Source organism: Falco punctatus (assembly GCF_963210335.1).
Source record: "Falco punctatus genome assembly, chromosome: 19".
Taxonomy (NCBI): Eukaryota; Metazoa; Chordata; class Aves; order Falconiformes; family Falconidae; genus Falco; species Falco punctatus.
The window spans coordinates 275,700-297,981 of NC_137599.1; the positions used below are offsets into that span (position 1 = coordinate 275,700).

Genomic DNA, 22,282 nt, shown 5'->3' on the forward strand with positions numbered 1-22,282 from the left:
GGTATTTTAAACACTGAGCAGAGACCTCCTGCTACCAGTTGCGTAGTACAGCCAACACAGGTGGAGTTTACTCTCTACCATTCACATTATCTTGAGGTTGTGAAATACTTCAAAAACAAGCTACACTTCACGGACAGCCATTAACAGCTGCCTGGGTTTACAGTGTCCCTTAAAGTTAATTTGCATGCTTAAATAACATCTTGTGAGCACAATAGCACCACAGGGACTACTGCCATCAAGGTTTTAAATGCGCACAGAGTGTGAAAGATGAACAAGTTGCAATGTCTGGATTTGAAAAGCCTATTTAAACATTAATTATTCAACAGAACCGTGTTGGAAGTCCAAGAGCCCTTAAAATTTTTCCTATTTCACCTCTAGCCATTAGACTATCCGAACAAATAAATATAACACAAAAGAAATAATTTCAGAGAAGGTGCTTATCTCAGTATTTACAAGCACTAACTATTGGCTCTGCTTGAAGATCAGGAGAAAATTCTCAGCATCCACGTAACATCCTTTATTGTATTCACCACTGTACTGGGAAAGGTCGTTGCAAGATCCTTTCAGCCGCCTTTTAATTCCTTTCTGCCATTATCTGTTTATTTTCTCTCCAGGTAAGAACAAAAAGACAATCATATATTGGTACTTCTGAGGCAACTGACAGAATGCTTGCACACAGAAAATCCCCCAAAGCAGCATCTCAATACACCAAAATAGTCAGGGTTGAAAGGAAAGTTATTGCTTTGTCATTATTTGCACAAAAATACAGCTTCCTCACACAAGCCACAGTAACAGAATGCAGAGCCTGGGACTGAGCAGGCACGCGTTATGGGCTCTACTTAAACCACTTACATGTAAACATAGCTAAAGGAGACAGGGGAACTGTTGTGCGATTTCTTCAGCCAAAAACAAGTTTATGGTCGTAACAGATATCAGCTGACTGTCTTCAATGAGATTTCCATGGAAACACCATCCCTAAGGATGCTGCTGTGTTGATAGGGTGCTTCGAGATGCTGATAGCGAGCAGCACAGCTAACAGGCAGATGAATTTCAGCTGGGTTCACCTTTACATATCAGACGGGCAATCCATCTTCCCCAGCAAACATGCATCTTTCTAGTAGGACACATTTGATACACCGATACACATCACAACTGGTGTAATTACTATCCCTTTGCTTCTCAAAAATCTTCACATCAGTTCAAACTGTTCTTTCTCCAAAATTGAAGGAATGTCTGGATCACTAACCGGCTACTTACACCACCTCCCTGTACACTGTAAAAGGGTTTCCACACAAGAAGGGATCAGGCATGCAGAAGAACAAGAGACAGTGTGCAAGGCAGCCCAAGAGGTGAAAGACAATGCATATTCAAATCATTAAGCAACAAAATACAAAACATAACTACAAAAAGGAAAAAACAACTGCATTATAGCATTAAGCATTTGCCAGAGTTCAATTTAAGAAATCCTGGCAACATAAATATAGAAATATTTCATGTACTGTGTATGGACCAAATACATCTCCAAACTCTCTCCTCCTCTCCCTTCTTCTTGCAGTGCACAGAAAATCAGCAGTTAATCAAGAGGATCAATGAGCACACCCTAGCACCACACGATGCAATCCTGGTGTGTATGTGCAGATTTGCTGCTATTCCCCAGGACCACAGCGCAGTAGAAGCAGGTTGAAGGAGAAGCTTCTGCCAACAGAGCAGCAATTTATCACTACAGCATTTACCAAGGATTGCTTTCATCACATTCCCACTCTGGAAAATTATTCCGACACCTGTATGAGTCAGTGAAAGGCCTTTAGGACCCATCCTCCTCTGCAAAGCACTCCAGAAGCCCTTCGCTGTTGCTCAGGCCACGGAAACTGTTTGGTCAGGAAGCCTTGTGGTAGATTGCTGAAGGAAATAATTGCAGATCTACAAATAAAGCTGATTCAGAATACTTATATTTCCGTAGATATAAAAGCAAGAGATGTGTTATGTACAGAGCATTAACTGCTTTGGGGCTAGAGGAAATGCAAAGCAGCCAGCCAGCGCAGGCTATGCTACAGCACTCTGTACGAATGGACATTCTATCTTAGACACAGGGCTTTTGTGAAAAAACAATAATTACTAACATTTCTAAGTAACAGATATTCTATAGGCAACCTAAAATTCTATCTGACTTCCTCACCCCCTTTAATTTTGAAGGCTTTTAATTTTTAAGGATTTTCAGAGGAAAATGTTAAGGTTACCACCACTGTGATTGGTCTTGTGCTGTTATGTAAATGCACGAGCTCCACCTTTAAACCCATCAGACACACAGGTAAAGCAGACACTCTTATAAAGCTGTGATAAATACAGATTTAACTATAATTACCAATACAGTAAGTGAATTGCAGCGGCCTAGCCCTTTTGTATAGGATAAGAGTGCAGAAAACTAATAGTGAGAAATTGTGATGGACAGAATTCCACCTTGTCTGCCTTGACACTTCCCCAAAAATGCACCCATCTAGGGAAAACACTCTCTATGTATCTGCACAAGTTGGTTTGCACAAGCAAAAGTCAGCCGTTTAGCAGCGTAATCTGCTGACAATTTCATTTTACACAATTGAGAGAGAATGTCAGTAGAACAGAACATCAACTGAAGAAAATTACCTGGAGCTGCTAACTCCCTGGCAGTGATGTCTTTTCAAAACAAGAGGCACTGCCACGGAGACGTCACTTTGCTACAGCAAATACTCTCACCAGGGTATGAGCACATTACTCCACACACACTGTGGTGGGTGCACAGCCTAGGTGGATGACCAGCGAGGAGGTTAGAAGAGGATCTACAGAACCAACGTTATGGATGCAGTCTGTGCTAATCATTCACTCCACATGCACAGATTAGATTTTACCGTTACTCTAATCTCACCTCTGCTCTTCTAGCAATACAAGGATGCCAGATCTATTATTTCTCCAATGCAAACATCCCAACAAATTTGTGTACAACATTTCCAAGCAACCCAGCCAAGTTCTGTAGGTTTAAGATAACTGTAGTAGTGTTACCTCAGGCTGAGGAAAACAAATGAGCAGTTGAATCCACACTCCAGGATGCTGAATTGTTAAGACAAGGTTTTTCACCCAGCCCCCTTCCTACCAGGGATCACTGGCAGCTAAACTCTGCTACCCCAAAGGCCAGATACCTCACTATAATTCCAAATCTAGCTTTGGTAAGATTTACATTAAACATGAACAAATACTAAAAAAAAATAAAAATTCAAACACGACATGAAGCATCAAACAAACCCCCAGAGACACAGAAATTGTGTCATAAGCTGCTGTGAAATGCTAACCCCCTTATGGGGCCAGGATCTTGCAGCACACAGCAAATAAAAACCCAAATAGAAGAATGAGCAGAAGAGAGCGTGATAAGCAGTTTGGGTTTTAGCTTTTATTTTATGCAGTGAAATTAAAAGCTAACATGATGCATCAGTGTTGTAGATAATTGCACTATAACTGTTTTAAAAACATTAAATATATTAAAAATTGTAAACCAAGATCTTTTTCCATTTTATGGATACGGAAATAGAGCTAAACAGTTGATGAACTGCCCGTGACTAAGAGCCTGAGACAAGATTCCACAGTCCTTGTACTTACATTATAGAGGGGGATGGTCTTCATCACTTTGTACTGCTTCATAGGGTCCATCTTATAAAGGTGTCGATCAGTAATGAAGATTGCTCTGTCCTCCACCTTATTAAAGCGATTGACCTGTAAAGAAGCAAATTTTCAGTTTCACCGAGCACCACAAGACCATGCAGAATAAAACTCAGCAGCAACAAATATGCAAAACTCACAATTGTAAATACGCAAAACTCGCATAGCTCTTAAACAGTTTTTTTCCACAGATCTTGAAACACTGAAAAGGGAGGGTGGACCTCGTAATCCCATTTTACAAATAGAGAAACACAAAGTCTCGGAGAAGCAACATTCCCAGAGTTACTCAGCAGGGCTGTGGCAACCTGGGAGAGTCCACAGCTTTAATCCAATAAAGGACAGATGCTTTCCCCTAGCAACACTCAACCTGTGTCCCCATCCACTGGCAGACACCAAGCCCAGGCAGACGGCCATTGTTCCTACATTATCCATGTCACCCCAAAAGCACAATGCAGAATACCTGCTCCACAGAGCTAAACAGGCTGCCACCAGGGCCTGCAACAGTCCAGACCTGAGGCATTTGCAAGCAGATGCTTTGGCCCATCCTAAATTTGAGGCGGTCCCATTTCCCTCTTCAAAACCATCTGCACCTTGGACATAGGTAAGCAACTTGCCCCAGAAGCTGAAAGCTGGACAAGCACCCTTCCCCTGCCCGTCAGGGGATGTGTTAGCTGGGCACAGGCATGTTCCACTGGCTTGCCAAAGTTCTCCTATTCTGCAAGGAGGAAGAAGAGACTGGATGGGGCAGAAGAAGCCTGGGAGAGCCAAGGCAACCAGCTGTCAGGAGGAAGGCAAGGTTATTTCTTCGCAAGCAGAAGCCCCAAGCTGGAGTGCCCTCAGGCTGCAGGGGAATTGAACACAACCCTCTCCCTTCTTAAGCAAGAGATGCAGAGGGAGAGCACAACCATTCTCGTCCAAAGGCTCACTGCCATCGAGAACGACGTCCTGTCACCCCTTCCAGGAGGTCCTAACGCAACACCCTGAGCTGGCTCCAGTGCTCCTCAGCCCTATCGACTCACTAACCAGACAGAAATCTGCCCTGTTTGTGAGCTTGGCAAGGGAAGGGCACAATGAGCATCAGAGCCACTGCAAGGGAAAGAGGGTGAGGCTCTGGGTAGTAGTAAACCGAGGAAGAAGGCAGGATGGCTCTGTCCAGCAGCAGCGAGCTGCGAGATCAGTTCAGCTGTCCCAGACCCGCACTACGAGGACAGCAGATTCTTCTGCAGAGGTAGGCATCGCCCAACCCGTATTTGAACTTGACTTTGTGTTCTGTTAAGAACATGGCATTCAAGGCAAGGATGTCTAAGGATCACCAGTGGGCTCAAGCTCCTCAAAAGAAATTGTTTAAACAGGAGGTCAATGCCCAGCTCTGCTGCCCAGGGCTCTTCTGGGAACATGTAAAGCAAAGCTACAGTACCTGGCAAACTCCTAGACCAAACAAGAAAGTGCTCAGAAGCATCTGCTGCCCCTAAGGTTAACCGATCACTGAGTGAGGCTTTTAGTTGACTTGGGTTTTGTTAAATGCTTGTACCATTCTCAGGTTATTTTGAACCTGGACTCCGGTCTCCTGACTCCCAACTCCATTCCTATAAGTTACTGAGTAGTAAGAAAATCATAGTACACTTAAAACAATTTTAAAACTGGTTTCCAAAAAGAGGCAAATGCGTTTTAATCTTCAAATGACTGTACCCTCTGACAAAGGTAGGGTACAGAGGAGATGGAGCTAGACTTCTCGGAGAAGTACAGCAAAAGGCAATGGGTAGAAGATGCAGCAGCAGAAAGTCCAACTGGACACAAGTGGGAAAAAATCCCCCCAGGAGGGTAGCAGCCCTGGGACAGGGCTCAGCGAGACTCTGTAACCTTCATCCTCAGTGATTTTCCAAACTCAAGCTGACTGAGAGCCTGAGCAGCCTCATCTACCTCTGAAGTTGGCCCTGCTCAGAGCAGGGGGTTGGCCCTCAGATCTCCAGAGCTCCCTTCCCACCTTAAACATTCTGTGATCTCAGCAGCCCCTACGCTGCCAGGAAAACAGACTTTACAGTACTCAAAATATTCTGACAGTTTCTAGTAGTTCAGCAAACACAGCTTAGCATTGCCATTGGGAAAAATTAATATCTTAATATCTTAATTTTGTCTGCCACTGGGCTCTACAGCTGTAAATCTAAGACCAATTATAGATACACACTATAATTCAGTGAAGAACCATTAGTTGCCTGCTGAGGCAAACCACTATATCATCACCTGTAATCTCACTGGCACTCAACACCAGCAGAGATTATCTGTGTATAGATATCTATACATCTGTCTCCTCCCACCCACACGGAATAATCTCAGGCATACTCAGGAAGGTCGTTCACTTGTTATTTGAACTTCAAATACTACCCACCTGGGACACTCCTTGCATAACCAGGCACTCAGTGTATGGGGAAAATAAGCTCCATCTTGTATTGTAGTTATGATTTTTGTGTGTATCAACCCTAAAACAACTTTTCTTTTTTTTTTAAAAAAAACAATTATATATAACAGTTCTAATAAAAATCAGAATTTTTTTACAAGGTAAAAATTAACTGCTGGAAGACAGCAATATGTGAAACCCCCCAGTAAGTACTGCTGAAAACAGCCAAGTGCACAGCCCCACAGCCCAGTATTTTGTTGCAATTCATACATCCAGTCTCTATGTAGTAAGAGCAATGGAAGAACAGATTAGTTAAGCACCAGCTGATGATTCAAAGTAATGACGTGACCCAGCAGCAAGCCATGTATAGTGGTCATATATAATTTCTCTCAGTTCTAGGTATTCTGATGTTCTGAACTCATGGGTTTTTTTGGCCACCAATCCTGTCTCCAGCAACAGCATCCCCCCAGTACCCGACAAATTAAATCACCAAACCTGCTGTCAAATGTCACATAAGAACCTCTGGAAAGCTACTGTAAAAATATGCAACTGTTTAATAAATGTACTCATTCAGAGGATACAATATACTACATGTTGTACCTTCACAATGGCATCTGGTCCAGGGAAGATCCAAGAAGACTGAAGTTAAAAAAACACTATTCCACACCTTATGGAATTCTTATGATTGCTTACCAAAACAGAAGTGGGAGGATCATGTTACAGCAGGAAACAAAACTATAATCTCTCCAGAGAAGTGTTTTGTACCCTGGGATCATGCCTTTGTTCATATCTCCTTCCTAAACACAGACCATTTCAATTCCCTCCATCCCACCAGCAACTCATCACAAATATTCATTCTTCCAGGCTGCTGGTAACATTAGGCTCCAGCACATGGGGTTTTCGCAGAGGAACACGCATCTCGCCAACATTACAATTAATTTGTCCAGGAAATACTACACCAAGGAGAACGTTTGATGCCATCTATCTAGACTTTCAGACGCCCCAAGAGAGCAGGTACTAAATAGTCAGTCACAAGGCAAGATGCAGACTTTTGTCAAAAGCAAGTGAGAAAGTAGAAATCATTTTTCACTAAGGCAAAACTGGAGTCATCGGTGTATCACAGTCACAGATATGTATTAATCAACTGAGAAGGGCAGACAAGGGTGAGACGTGATGAGGCAGATGAATATAAAGAGAATTTTCCTAGGTGAAAAGAGAAAAGAGAAAGAGACAACTGAAGAACTTACGTATTCCGTCAATAGGCAGCAGAGTGACAAAGTTCAGAGCAGATAAAGGCAAAACATGCAACTGGAGAGCCATATGACAGCTTTAAATTAACAGCACCAGCTTGGAAAAGTAACTGAAGATGATTTTAGACAGCTCTGGATAGATCTTGGCACAAACATGTGAGGCAGCTGAAAACAAGCAAGGCGTTAGCATGTGGTGAAGACTAGCACAGAGAATAATGTCCTGCATGCATTGGTCTCACCTGGAGTGGTGTGGGTGAAGCACTGGGATGGTGAAAGTGAAGGAGAGTAATTGTTCAGAGAAGCTAAAGAACAAGACCGAGGGCCTGGCAAATCTCACATAAAAAGATGCTGAATAATTAGGATTATTTTAGGAAGCAGATGAATGGGAGAAAAAAAAAATAATAAAGGCTATGAAACACTGAATGGCCCAGAGAAAGTAGGTTAGGAGTGTCTGGTGCTACAAGTTGAGCTGTTTGAGCAGAGTAGCACAGGCTCCTCAGATGATAATCCGGCTGTGCAGCTTGCAGTGCACCATGCTCCATGTCTTGGGAGTTTAAGCAAATGATTCTCCAGTCTCTTAGGCTGTGATCCACCCCGCACAGACCTCAGATCTGAAAATGTGGGGCCACGGTCACCAAATGTGTCTTTTTTTATTTATTTGAAACTTTTTTTAAGGAGTCTGACAACACCACCTGTTCACTTCCACAACTCCACTTGTTGCTCCCACCTCAATGCCCTGCCTGTTGCCCACCTCCAGCACGGAGCCCACGGTGACAAACAGAGCAGACCTCACTGGGCTGTGCAGCCAGAGGCACCCCACCGAGAAGGTCCTGCAGCTGCCACCCAGAAAGCAGAGACAGGACGCATGCCCAGCTTTCACAAAGCAATGTAATATTGTAGTAGTTCTACAAGCATGTTTTAAATTCCACTTCTTTCCTGTGGTCACCCACTGTTTTTGGTGTTCACAGTGAACAATAAATTCAGCCAAACAGCTAAAGAGATGTACCAAAGGGGAAGTCCAGCAGCTCTTCTCAGCCGAGAAACAAATTCTCACTGCTCTATGATTCATGTCCTTTTTGGCTCTTTCCAAGCAACCACTTTGCTTCAGGTGCCTCATGCACCTATGGCATATTTATGTAAATAATACATGCTGTGTTTTTAGAAGTAAACTGTCACATTAAGAAGCATGCACAGAAGAGATTCAGACAAATGCCAGCACCATTGCAAATGCCACTATTCTTTTGATTTTGTAGGAGTGGAGACAGGCCTTATGTTCTCAGATACATTATACCCTCCTGGAGAACAGCCCTTCCTAGCATTGTGTTCTCTGCACCTTCTGGACATTTTTTATTTATATCTTTGTTGATCCAAATGTGAATCAGTCTTAATTTAGCTTCTTGACTAGCTTATGGGGAAAAATGAAGGTCTAGCCTGCAGCAGAAAAAGCTCCAAATGAGCTTTTCAAGTCTCTGCCAGGGGCCTCTAGACACCGCAGGGCACTGGGCTTTGGAAGAGATGGTCCTCTCAAGGCAGCTTGGTGCCTCAAGTGACCAGGGAGAAAGTGAGAAGAAAAGACTTTTTTTAAAAAAAAAAAAAAAAAAGAAGAAGAAGAAGAAGAAGAAGAAACTGTTGTTTCCTAGGTGATACAACAAATCTGGTGCTATGCATGAAATATGCATTTGGTTTCCCAAGGCAAAAAACTTGAAAATTTCCTTTGAAAAAATGAAGAGCACCACGATGCTCAGAAAAGATGTATTTTTCCATAGGCAGAAATGACCTGCTTCTACCTATACCTACTGCAAGAAAGCAAACGCATGTACTTCCCATCAGCGAGACTTCAAAGTCTCTTCACAGACCTTCTATAAAAACAGCTATATAAGCTTCGGTCCAAACAGATTCATCTATTATTATTCATCTCAAGCTGTTGAAATGAAGACCCCATACACTCAAGCTAAAGAAAACTTTACCAGCAGTTATCAATACTTGAAGAGCAGTTCTCTGGCTGGTGAGAGTTGGTATTACTTCCTTGACTTCACTAGAACAATGCCAATCATCAACTAAAAAAAAAAATCAAAAAACTGCCTCAAAGAATTTAATGGTAAACAAATATCTTACAGGTCATATATTCTATACATGAAAGTGTTTAAATACATGAAATCCAGGCTTAACATGTGTCTATTCAAATCGCCCAGTACTTATCCTTTTAATGTCTTTTCAAAGAGGTGTATTAGACTGCAATTACCAGAAAATTTTGAAGAGCAGACAACTAACATTACTGTTGACAGTAAAGAACTACTTCACATGCAGTGTGATGATTCAGTACCTCATTTAAAGCTGCAAAGGAAGTCTGACGCTGCTCCAGAAATAAAACATTCACCTGAACTCTCATTACCAGTAACACCTGCCTGCCTGCCTAAGGGACCAGCAGTAACAGCACATTTTTTGCTCAAGAATCCTCAAATAAGCTGAATCATGAAAATATACCCTGAATGAACTTGAGGAACCTTACTCTGTGCACTGATGCTTTGTTAAAGAGTATTGCTTAATGGAAGCAATGAACTCATCTGATAACTAATTACATTTTCCTTTCTATAGCTCGCTCTTCAGTCCCCTGCTAAAGCTTCATGTGAACGAAATTTCAGCTGAGAAACAAACAGCCGATTTGCAAATCCACAACAAACCAGGTTTAGCATAAGAAATCTGACAAAACTCCCTGCAGTGAAAGTCGCTCCCTTTCAAAAGCTCTGACCACCAAGACAGTCTGCACATGCCAAGACCAAGCGCCACACGTGCAGATCACATTTGGTATGACATGGGGAAGTTAAAGAAGGTTAAGGCTAAAAGGAAGAAATTTTATGATTTCATTTATTCATTTACTTTAAGAAAGTAAAGGGAAGAAAGTAGCAATCAGAAGAAATTCTCCCTACCCCACAGCACTGAAGGCTGACCCTCAGACTGCTGTTACTTTTAGGGCAAGAAGCAGGAATGCTGCAGCTTTTATTTTTGACAAGAGAAACACCTTTGTTTTAAAAAGACAGCTTAGGATATAAATTGTTTCATGTGAAGAGTAAAAGAAGGCTGGTGCTGTTTTCAGGGTAGAGACTGTACTCTTGCAGTCAAAGCACAGCGTCGCTTACAGGTTCTACAACAATTTTCACCATTGCTTAGTCTGCAAATCTGACGTTCAAATTTAAGGCATAACAGATTACCTGAAGAAGTGCATTGGCTGGAAAGCAAAATGCTAAGCCTTAAAATATCAAATCTTGGTCTTGTTAGCTTTCAAAGTTCAAGACTGTTTGTCTTCTCTCCTTTGTTCACTTCAGGCTTGCCTGGGCATTTCTTGTCCATACAAGAAGGAAGACAAATGGTTCACTCAAAAAGATAGTACATCCAAGCATGGATTTGAAAGGGGTCATCTGCTTTTGAGTTTAAACACGGAGATGCACTGAAATCACCAGGCTTACACACATCATTAAAGATCCTACAAAGTTGCAGCCTTGTCCTCAACAGCAATGCTGAAATTATTTTATCCATTTGTTGGAGGAGAGGTGCTTCTGTTTGCTTTTTTAAGGCCACCGTTTTTCTAAGGGGGATGCTTTTTCACTGTGTTTAGTTATATTCTGTCCAGAAAACACAGATCCTTAAGAACAAAGCCCAGAAAAAGTATTAATGACTTCAAAAACTCAGGCACAGTTGGGCTCCCCTGTGCCAGCTGACCCCTCACCACAGCTTGGTGCACATGTGGCGGCTGCAGGTCTGCCCATCTCACCTTAGCTCCGCTGTCACTGTGCCCACAGATTGCACTGCTGTGCTCACGTCTGTGCTTCCTTTATTGAGGATTTCAAAAGCCACACAAAGGTAACCCTAACCAGGCAGGCAAGTGGAGGATTAAGCCTGACCTCTCAGATACAAGAAAGCAAACAATAATTTAACTTCCAAAAATATTTTTAAAAAGTTACAAGATAATTTAAAAACCCACAAGACTGCAAGACTATAACCTCGCAGTCTCCGCAGTATTTCCCAATTCCAGCTGAGCTACTTTTTTTAAGCAGCTATGGTAAGCTAAAGGTTTCTTCACCTCTGAAGACACTGCAAGTAACCTTTCAGGCTCAGGAAGAAATCTGCTTTATGATAGGTAACATCTATTCCATCTCCAGACTGCTTTTATTATTATAGTGCTGGGACACCAATGCAACAAACCCCAGAAGAAAATGGATTTTTCCAGCAAGTAAACACAGTAACAGGATGTAGAGAAACAAGGCCTGTTTGTATGCTCAAGGGTTTCTTCATACACCATAAACAAAAAAGAACTGTGCAGACACTTGCCTAAAGGCAGGAGCTCTGTGCTTGCAATTACTGAACAGGATAAGGTATGGAGCTGTGCTTCAAAATCTGCTTTCCCCTATGCTTGCATGGGAGATCGTCCTTCAGAGCTGAATCGGGAGCAAGCAAGAGAAACGTAAGGACTTAAAAGCTTAAAAGTTGCGTAACAGCAAGCAAAATTAAACTCCCACACCAGGTATGCATATATTTTACACACACACACACACAGAGTAACTCCCCTTACTGTCATTCCATTCCCATTCAAAACAACAGTTCCTATAATCACACCGTAAAGAACTGAATATTGTATTTTTACAGTTATTCCAGTTTAGCTAGAAATGGCAACAATTTGGAACTAGTTCATTAAATGAATTAGAAGAGGAATTATTTTGTTTTCAGCCTAAAGTGAAAAAAGCCAGGTGGAAATGCTGCTGCATCTGCCTTTTCCCTAACAGAGGTTCCAGCCAAACTACTGCAAGAGTGTAAAGAGGAGGTTTGGATTCGGACTCGGCCTATTCTCCTTTAATCCCAACAATATAAACCAGTATTCACTCAAACTGCTCATTTAACTAGCGAACCACACTCTAAAAGAGAACACATTAAAAGCAACAGAATACTCCACTGAAATATTTTTGTTTGGAAAGCAACAAGAGTTTTCAGATTTTATATACACAAATCATTGTTGAAAAAATAAACCTCACTACCACTAGCAAATAAGTTGTTGTAAAGGGAGATTTTATGCTGCAAAATTAATTCTGTTGCTACTGTTAAATGCAATAATTGCAGAAGCATAAACAATAATCATGCACATTGCTCCACTTTTGGCAAGTGGGGACCGCCTGAACATTTTTAGAAATAAAAAGAATATACTGCTTCTTAAAAACACTTGAACGTCAGCAGCCCTGGCCTGCCACTGAAATTGGTTTTGTAAAATTCAAAGTATACTTTCCTGAGACATTTAAATCCAGCATTATTTAGATCATTATGAACTACCATAAACATTTACACAAGCAAGTTCTTCTAATTAGTTTTTTTAACCTTCCAACCAACTTACAAAAAATCCATTCTGCTATGAAAAAAAGTCAGACCCAAACCAGTTACGCAGAATGAAGTGAATTTACTCATGTCTCTGACATGAAGAGGCCGCAGAAGCCATCAAACCAAACACCCTTCGATACGATACGTTCAGAGGTATGTATCCACCAAAAAATCACTGATACCGTTCCTTGGAACGGGACTGCTTTGACCTGCCACCTCCGAAAGAATCTCCAGGATTACCTCCTCGACCCTGGCTTCCCAAGATTTCACCTTGACCGCAAGAAGTTTCCCCACCCAGCCCATGTGTCTGCAGACCACACACATGCCAGTTACCTTGCGGACGTGACAGGAGAAGAGAACGTTCATGTACTTGTCTTTCCGTTTCAGCTCATTGGCAACAGGGATGAAAGAGCCTGTGGTTTGAGGGTTATCTGGTTTCTGAAAGAGCAAAGACAGGCACATAACTCTTCTTGCTTACTGAAGAATGTAATTGCATTACGTCACGGCTGTCCAGAGAGGACTGCAGCTGCACCAGCTCATCTGAAGGCTTCCTCCAGTCTCTGCCTCGTCAAAGAGCAGCAGAGCATCTGGAGTTTTATGTGCTTTCTGAAAAAAAACCAACCCAAACCCTTAACAAAACAAAATGCTTACAGGAAGGACGCAGTAAAAGGAAGCAATGCAACTTGCCTAGAAAGAATTTCTTTGTTCCTTTTCATTTTATGCTATTTCTTAACATCCCATTATATCTAGAATTTTAGTTTTACATTGACTTCTTTCCTAGCTTTGGCCATTTGAAAAGCCAGCTGATGGAATTACTGTTAGTACGTTTTAGTGCTGTTTGGCTATATGTGATGCTCAGGTTAGGCTTAGCCCTCAGAAGAATCACATCTAGTGTAGCAGAAGTCAAAGATTCTGGAACTATATTAACTCATTTACAAGAGGAAATTTTAAAGTATTTCTCCAATAGTCACTTTTTCAAATTTCCACCCTTTTAGCACCCTAAGCCCCAGCCACTGCATTGAGCACTTCACTTGTACTCACCAGTGCGATGTAATTCCCCTCCCACGCTCTTTGGAGACCAATATCAGCTCTGTGACCCTTCAGCACTTCCATGGCTGCAACCTTGGCCCTCAGTTGAGGTAGGACTTCTGGCGGGACGCTCCGGATGAGTTCACCTGCTCGCCACCTGCCGCAAAACACCTGAATCAGTTCCACAGTCTGCTATGAAGACTACTTCTGCCAGATCAGCACAACAAGGTCACCTCTAGACTACAAATGTCAAGGGGAACAGAAGTCCTTCCATTGCATTCCTACAGCTGGAAACATCAGTTATCATTTTTAGGTCACATACCACCTCTGACTCCTAACAGACTTCCCTGGCATACACCCCGTCCCATACCCAGAAGTCAACTACTGGCACATCTGTTTGCAATAAAGTTTTTGCAAGCCCATCATCATTCTCCTTTGTTAGTTGAATTTGGCCCTACAGTTGAACCCTAACCAACTGGAACACCAAACAGGGCAGGGTAGCCCATCCATTACTCCATATCACACTCCAGCCTTCAGCAGCAACACCAGATCCCCAGGATTAATGCTATTAAAAGTCTTTTAGAAGCTAAAGTTCTGTAGTTATGACAATCAAGCTTACTCTGAAAGCAGAACTCTCTACCCTGATAGGCTGTGGATGGATTTCAAGAGACAGCTGGGGAAAAAACCCAAGGATTGATCTTGAAATTGGTGGTAATTCCCCTGCCAGCAGACAGCTGGACTGAAATTCTCTAGAGGACCCATCCAGCCAACATCTCTCTCATTCAGCAACTTTCAGAAGTTGTCATTTTTCAGATTGGAATTGTAACTACTTTGCCTACAACTTAGCAGAAAAAAAAAGTCACTAGCTTTTAGATGTTAGGAGGTTGTAATAAAGGTATAAAATACCTCTTCTGCACATAGAATATGGGTGAATCATGGAACATCACTTATTCAACTGCAGAAAAATACTGGCTTACTATAAGAAGTCTTGAGGAAGTGGAGAAGATTCCTTTTCTCTTTCCCCCCACCTAACAGCAACTGCTCTTTTCTTTTAAAGCCAACCAGAAAGGTGAGAAAGGGGCCAAGGATGGAAACAAAATGTCCATCCTGACTTAGAATAATTGTTTGCCTGGTCTAGGCTACCAGAAGCCACCGACACCTTCATCTACGACACCCAGTTAATGCTCTTCAGTCTCTTTTTCAACTTTTATGGAACAAGCAGTAGCTGTCCACTCCACTGGGTTAGACTGAAAAGGCAAGCTGTTTTCTTTGTACCTATGGTAAATGGTCTGGAGTGCCTCTTCAAATCGGCGCAGCACTTTCGGTGGAGTGGGCCATCGCACGTGCTTGCCGTAATCCTTCATTAGCCTCACATTGTGAAAGCGTCGAGCAACCTCGCGGATGTAAGCCTTCACTTTGTAGCGGCGGTAATACTTGAGTATCGTGAGGGCTGCCTTTGTCCTCTTATAGCGAAGGCGAGCCAAAGTGCCCCTCCAAACCTAGGAGTCAGAGGAGAAAGAGTTTTAGCAGTAAAAAGCAGGATTATTTTTTTTCTTTCTGTACTCCTCCTATCCTGCTGAAATCCATACATATATTAGTTTTATTTCAAAGGAATTGCCTTCTCTGTGCCAATCAGATCCAATTAAAACATCACTGAAAAAACACGGTGTTTACCAGTGTATCAAGAAACAATTTTAACTCTGATTAGAAAAAGATTGCTTTGAAAACAGTTTGGGGAATATCTATTCTGGCCGTGCGCTGAAAAACAAGCAAATATGCAAAACAAATGACATCCTCCCAGCTTGCCAGATGGGAGGCCAGCTTCACCAGCATCACTGTGAGTCTTATTAGTGCCTGGAGAGCACCACAGGCAGGAAACACGCCACGCTCTGGACTTCTGACACCCTATGCAAAGAGGCACTCTGGGACCCGGTGTAGGAAAGGCTGCGTGCGACGCTGACATGACTGCAAATTGCTACCCAACTCCTAACTTGAAGACCCCGTGCACGCTGATGCATGGCATTGCTCAGCCAGTCTGGGCAGGCTGTGCTGTTTCTATCTCATAACCAGAGAAATGCAAATTCACACCTAGGCACTCTCAAGTTGACACACACGTCCCTGAGGGATTGTCAACAGATGTACTTTCCCTCTAATATAATCCACCAAGATGAAGATTGTATTTTTGTTTCCTTGTAGAATTCAACTGGAAGGATAATGAGCCTCCTGCATATGAAGAGTGCTTCATTGCCCACTACGGGCCCTGCTGGAGAGTTTATCTCCCTCTTGAGAAACATCCCATAGCACCATTGATGCATATCAAGCCTTCTATTTACAGAAGAATTAATTAATTACCTAAGGCAATTTCCAACACGATATTCACTTTATGAAGCTGATGTCAAAGGTTCTCTTGACAGCTTTACTGATAACCCTGATATGTGGCTGGAAAAAAACCTATATGTAGCAGTAAAGCAGATGTGAGGGGCTGCTCTTCTCTGTACACTCAATATTCAAAGAAGAATTAGGGATTTTGGGTCTCAAATCCCTCAAGAGCAGTGGTTCTTTCAACCTCTGTCAGAGTAACTCCACCTCATTCTGCTTTGGCCTCATTGTCCTTGCATGGAGTATCTCCCGTTCATGACTGACACGATCCATGTATCTCTGGCAGAGCCTAGGGAGTTGCTTGAGCACCCACTTAAGCAGTGCATTTGACGCTCCATAAAGCACATTTATGTTCTAGCCCACCAGAACAGAGTCAAGACCCTAGACAGCGCTGCCCAAACATCCCAAGTAAGGCTGAGCCAATCCATCCCTCAACTAGTATCTTATCATGTCCAAATGACCGTAAGCCTACAACCTCAAACATTTTATTCCAAGATAGGAACTAGTCCTTGGAACACTGTGAAATCACTCTAAACTCTATTCCATTCTGTGGCTTATTTAGCATGGTGAAGGCCAAATCACAGCTGCTGAGTCCCATACGGCTGAGAAGCAGATGGAGCCCCATCCACTCCTATACTGTGCGTTGTATAGTGTTGGTAGGAAGAGGAGGAGGGAAATTATTCTGGACAGCAAAGCATGGGAAAATGAAGTAAAGCAAGCAGCTAGGGGAACAACTCAACACATGCAAAGCGATCAAAGGCAATGTGCTCCTTATCAGACCCCAGCACCTGCCAGAAGTCACTCTCTGAAGGAGGGTGTAGGAACAGACGCTATTTCAGTAGTCAAAAGGAAGAGCCGGGGAAGTAAGGCAGGACACGGGACGGCAAAGGGAAGGGTAATAGCAGGAAGCACAAAAAGCAGTCCCTGTAACTGTGGCAGACAGTCAGCACTGCTGTGCTAACCAGACAAACAAAACTGTCAGGAAGACAAAGCGTGAGTTAAAGGGTGAACAAGGGATTGGTACTGAAAATCTCAGCACTGCATGCATATAAAATAATATATAACACTTTCCTTATTTATTCTTTGAAATTGTTAGACAGATTGAGGGAAAGCAGCATCCTGTGCATCACATATGCTGTTCTTCGTAGTCACTTTCAGCACACTCAGTTACAGCTGTAGTTTTAGTCCTATATAACCTGCATATCACAAAGAGATACAAGATCGTTGCCATATAAAGGGCATCAGAGCTCCTGAGCAGCTCAGGGCTTCCTGAAGCCACAAGCTAAAACCAAGTTGCACAGGGCCTGGATTTGACCCAAAGTGTGTAAGGCCAATTTAAACCCAGCACCTCCCTGTCTGAGGGCATATTCAGAAACTGTATGACTGACAAAAATCAGCAACTAGGATAAAATAATTGACCATCTAAGGAGTACTAAAGGAATTTGTGCCGTTTTTTAAAGAAAAGTGAAGACAACTTAGATTGCTTGAGACATTTAAGCACAGACTGGCATCACAAAATGTACCTGCCAGGAACGTATGAACAGTAAACAAGATAAACCAAGTAAAAACCTACTGTCAAATTCTCATTTTTTAATTTAGTAAGAACAGAAATGAGGAACAAAGGGTTCCAGGTTGCAGCTAAACAGCTTTCTGAATGTTACAAAGGATCTCAAGAAAAGAACATGCACGCTGAATTTGTGTAGGCTGCTAAAGACTTTGTAGAGCTTCACTTCTGTCAGTTTTTCCCAAAAAACATTTTTAATTGTTTTTAGACACAGAACAAGGTCTTGATTTTGCTTCTTTGTGCTGGAAGTAGGTATGCTCTTGAGGAAAGTCTCTTGCTGTGGTTATTTTTTACACCAGTCAGACATTCATGGAACAAAGGCGCTGTAACAGATTGCCCCTATGTTGTATCAGCTGCATCGCTGCAGAAATTGGCTTCACAGCAAGAAGTGTCACAATTGCTACAAACACTAGCCTTCCAAATCCAATTATCCAGCCGAGGCATGCCCCTTGGCTACACGCAAGTAGTAAACTATTAATGAAAAGCATGCCCTCAAATCAAGTTGTCATAACTGGATAACCTCACACCTAGTAAGGGCCTTCCTAATAGCCACAGTGCCAGGGCCTCTCAGAAGTAAGGAGAAAGCCAAAGATAAGAACAAATTTTTTTCCCAGGGAATGGGGTACAAATATTTTTAAAATTAATTGTTTCTCTGGCTTCTTTTCTTTTCAACCACAGGGCTCATTTCTGCTTAAAGCAGTCCATCAGTAACGCTGAACTGCCCAGGCTGGCTGATGGTCCAGCAGGCTCTTCCAGAAACACGGACTGTTCAAACCTACAAACAAGAGGAAGCTGTCAAAGCAACAACCTCCCTGTTCAGCAGCCACTTTGCGTACTCTGCATTGTGTAGCTGTGAGCAATGGGTGAGAACCATACACAAGACAGACAAGGACACTGGAGCGCTTCCTCCCAACACACACCCTTCTCAGGCTTGAATATTGGGAGAGCACTACCTCTCCCAAAGCACCTTTTCAATTCTTGCCCCCACCTCCAGCTCATAACTCAAGAACATTAAGCACTGCAAAATGAAATTAAAAAGAAAATCAAATTTCCAGAGCCAAGTTTATCATGGCATTTAACAGGTTCCCATGTTGCAAAAGCTACTTTTCTGCTACATGCTGGAGGAAAATGGTAGAGCCACGGCCACATACAGGAGACCTGCATGCCAAAAAACCCACAGAAAGAAGATCTGCGCATCCAGGATTCTGCTTCTTTCTCTTGGCCCTCTGTACCCAAGGTAACGTCCAAGCCATTTTCATTATAGTTCAGAAAGGATTCGGTAGCTCACACACATCACCTTTCTGCAACTTGACAACGAGCAGCTTTTAAGTCGAACTTAAACCAAAGCTACACACCAGCAAGTTGGTAGTTTCAGCACTTGCGTTTAGCAAATCTTGCAAGGTCAGGGCAAACAAGCCTCAGAATCAGTGCCCCGTATCATTCCTCCCACAAGCAAGAATAAAATGATATTTCTTTGCCACCTTTCTGTGGTTTTTAACTCCTGGTTAACCTGGCTTCCCATAGAAATAGGACTAAGCATAACCCTCTCCCCATCTGACCTGCTGAGACTGCCCTGGTGTCTTCTGAATCTCTAGCCAGCTCCAACCAAATCTGACAGTGGAACAGAAGACTCGAAGAGGCAAGTCCATATATCTTTCAGGAAATATCAACAGCAGGGTAGAGTAAGCCTCAAATTAGAGTGACATTGCTGGAAACACTTCAGAATGAGCTCAAGAGCCATCTGCCTTCTTTGATCTCCAAATCTCAACCAGCACACACAAAGCTTCTAGCCAGGCAGCCACACGAGACTGCGTGCCAAGCCAAACAGGTATAGCCAAAGGATACCAGAAGGACCTGGTAGTATTCCAGCAGGATGAGAAGATGGAGATGTGTGCAGGACACAAGGGAAGGAGTGAAAGATATGAAGACGATGACTGGAGTACCGACAATGAAGTGGCCACAAGAAGAAAACCAGTTGTCATCAGTGCGGGGCATCCGCAGCACAGGACAAACACAGAGGAAGCCAGGCTCACAGAAAAGCCTCTTTGATGACTACTTTCAAAGTGACACACTGAAGAGCAGACTCCAGTGCAACAGATTTTGTCCTCAGTTAGCGCAGCACCTAGTGACCAAGCAAGAGCAAGAGACATCGTGCAGGACACGCTGTAGAATACATTGTCCTCTACCAGAAGAGCTGCCCAAGGAGACAAGGCAGGGCAGGGCATAGGAAAGGGAATAACCAGCAGCATGCATTGGCTCCACAACATGTGTATGCAGGGAAGGGGACCACAGGTAAATTCAGGACTTAAGAGCAGAGACTTATAACTATGGTTGTTAAAAATGGAAAGAAAAGGAGTTTTAGAGCTTTTAAATAAAATAAATAAATAAAAAAACCCCAACAAAAACCAACCCGCCACAAAACAACAAAAGAAAGAAACAACATTCCTGCCATCCAGTCCCTGCCCATGGTCTCGCCTCATCTCCTTCAATACCTCTGCCTTTCTCCTCCTAAAGGTCAGGTGAAGAAAAATTAAGAGAGTAGGTAAAATTATAACTAAAGGGCTAGGAGAATGGACAGAAAGTAAAAGGTTGGAAAACAAAGCCTGAACAACACAAGAAATCTACTCAAAACTCCTCAGCATTAGAGTATTTATTTCTATGGCTGCTTCCAGTGAAGAAGAGTTCCTTGCTGTTTGCTTTACTATAGTCCCTTTTACTCCTTCAGTTACAGCCAGCGAGGTGGAAGTGACCAATGGTGCCATGAAAAGCTCCACAGCCAGGGAGGTCCCATCCTCCTGCACAGCTCTGGGTGCTCTGTGACCCCATCAGCGCTCCCCCTCCTCTCAATGCAGCAGCAGCAGCTTTGGCACCTTCTGCAGCTGGGATTTGCACAAAAAGAAATAGAACAGTCATCTAAACCAAGAGTCATACCTTATCTTACGGGAAGTACTAAAATATTTTCTAAGGTATGTTTAATTCACATGGGTTTGATTAAAATTTAATAAATTAAAATTCAAATGAATGGAAAAGGAGATCTGGACATGCCTTTAGAATCAGCTCAGTGATTCTAGCTAGATTCTTCTAGCAAGGTTTCTAAGATTAAAGAAACCTAACACACAGCCCAAGTCCATCACCTTAACAGACTATAAATCCTATATACCAACCTACACATAGGCTGGTTTGTGAACTGCAGTCTGCTTCCAAGCTCAGACTTACCTATTAAAAAAAAGGAAAAAAAAAAAACCACAAAAAAAACCACCACCCCAAAGAAAGGAAAAAAACCAAATGGGCCCTGCAGAGCACATGGAAAACCAGCAGACCAGACAGGATGCACCCAGAATGCTGAGATCACCTCGCTTGTAGTTCTTCCGTGGAAAAAGGGATAATCTAGATTTGACCTAGATGCTGCAGTCTCTGCGAATGGAGAAGAAAACCCACACAGCACACAATCTAAACAGACGAACAAGCAAACAAATGCCCAGAATTCAGCAAACAAATGCCCAGAATTCAGCAAACAAATGGAGCTCACCTAAATTAAACACTAGCATTGTATTTTTGAACAGTTCTGCAACTAACTAAATCTTGGAAAACTACTTCTGCTTGGGGTAACACAGCACACCTCCCACCAGGCCTCCTTCGCTCTGGCCTGAACTGTTCCGTGATCAATATTTCATGCTACCCTAGCACAAGCTGCCCTCCAGGCATCCAAACTGAAAAGAATAAAACAAAACCTAGCTAGAAATTCACACAGGCATGAACCTTCCTGCACAGCTTTAAAGGATCTCAAACGGGAAAGGTTATTAAATATTTAAGTCAATAGTGCAGCGCCGAAGCTGCACGCAGTTCTGCCACAGAGTCCTCCGAGGCATTGCAGTTTGAATAAATGCTCAAACCTGAAGCAAGCTTTAATTATACTATTCCTGATTGCTTTTGAAGGGGGTCATCTCCTTGCACAGCACAGTTATGATGGAGTGGCTAATATTCACGTGCAGCACCCCACCAGGTACTTGCACACACCACTATTTGTGATCTGAGTTTTCCCAATTCAAGTAAATTCAGAACCCGTAGAAGGTTTGAGGCAAATGGTTTTAAATCAAAGCCTCCCCGTTCTAAGAGATCACATTAGAAAGCATATAAACAGTGAGTAGGAAGAGTTGCTTAATTTACTAAATGCTATTTTCTCTTTTCATGAGTCAGCTGAACAATGTTCATTCTATCACTCTGCTTAATAGAAATACTGCACAAGCCAGGAAAGAGAGAAGGGTCCCACTTGGAGATTAATTAGATTGCACTAACAAGAGCGTGTCCAATAATAAACATAAAAATTATCAGAGAAACAGCAGTTATAAGCAAGTCGCACATATGAGGCTCATGCACGTACACATGACGTGCCAGATGCAGGGTCCTTGCAGAACTGGTTTGGGTTCCTCCTGCAGCTCGTCCTGCTGCTCAGCAATGGCTGCAGCAACCATCCTGCTGCTGTGCCCACCTTCCTTCGAGGCCAAGCCTGAGATAATGCTGCTGCAGTTCAGCCCAAAAGCCTCAAGAAAGCTCTTTACCATCCTACTCATAAGGAGCTGCTAGGTCCATTTGGTGCCCTTCGCAGTCTCTACTGGCAGC

The 22,282-nt window shown here is 42.8% G+C and overlaps 1 protein-coding gene across 9 annotated transcripts in view; it reads right to left on the bottom strand.

Annotated features, from left to right (window-relative positions):
- The window catches only part of MYO1D (myosin ID), a 163,621-nt gene that overhangs the window by 61,557 nt on the left and 79,782 nt on the right, over positions 1-22,282 (bottom strand). For 7 of the 9 annotated variants that reach the window (XM_080370027.1, XM_080370028.1, XM_080370029.1 and 4 more), the window contains exons 17-20: positions 14,995-15,218; positions 13,732-13,876; positions 13,024-13,128; positions 3,625-3,738 (exon numbers count right to left, since the gene is read on the bottom strand). In XM_080370027.1, the coding sequence (XP_080226153.1) occupies positions 3,625-3,738; positions 13,024-13,128; positions 13,732-13,876; positions 14,995-15,218 (588 nt within the window). The other 2 variants (XR_013924599.1, XM_080370034.1) reach the window with 2 other exon arrangements.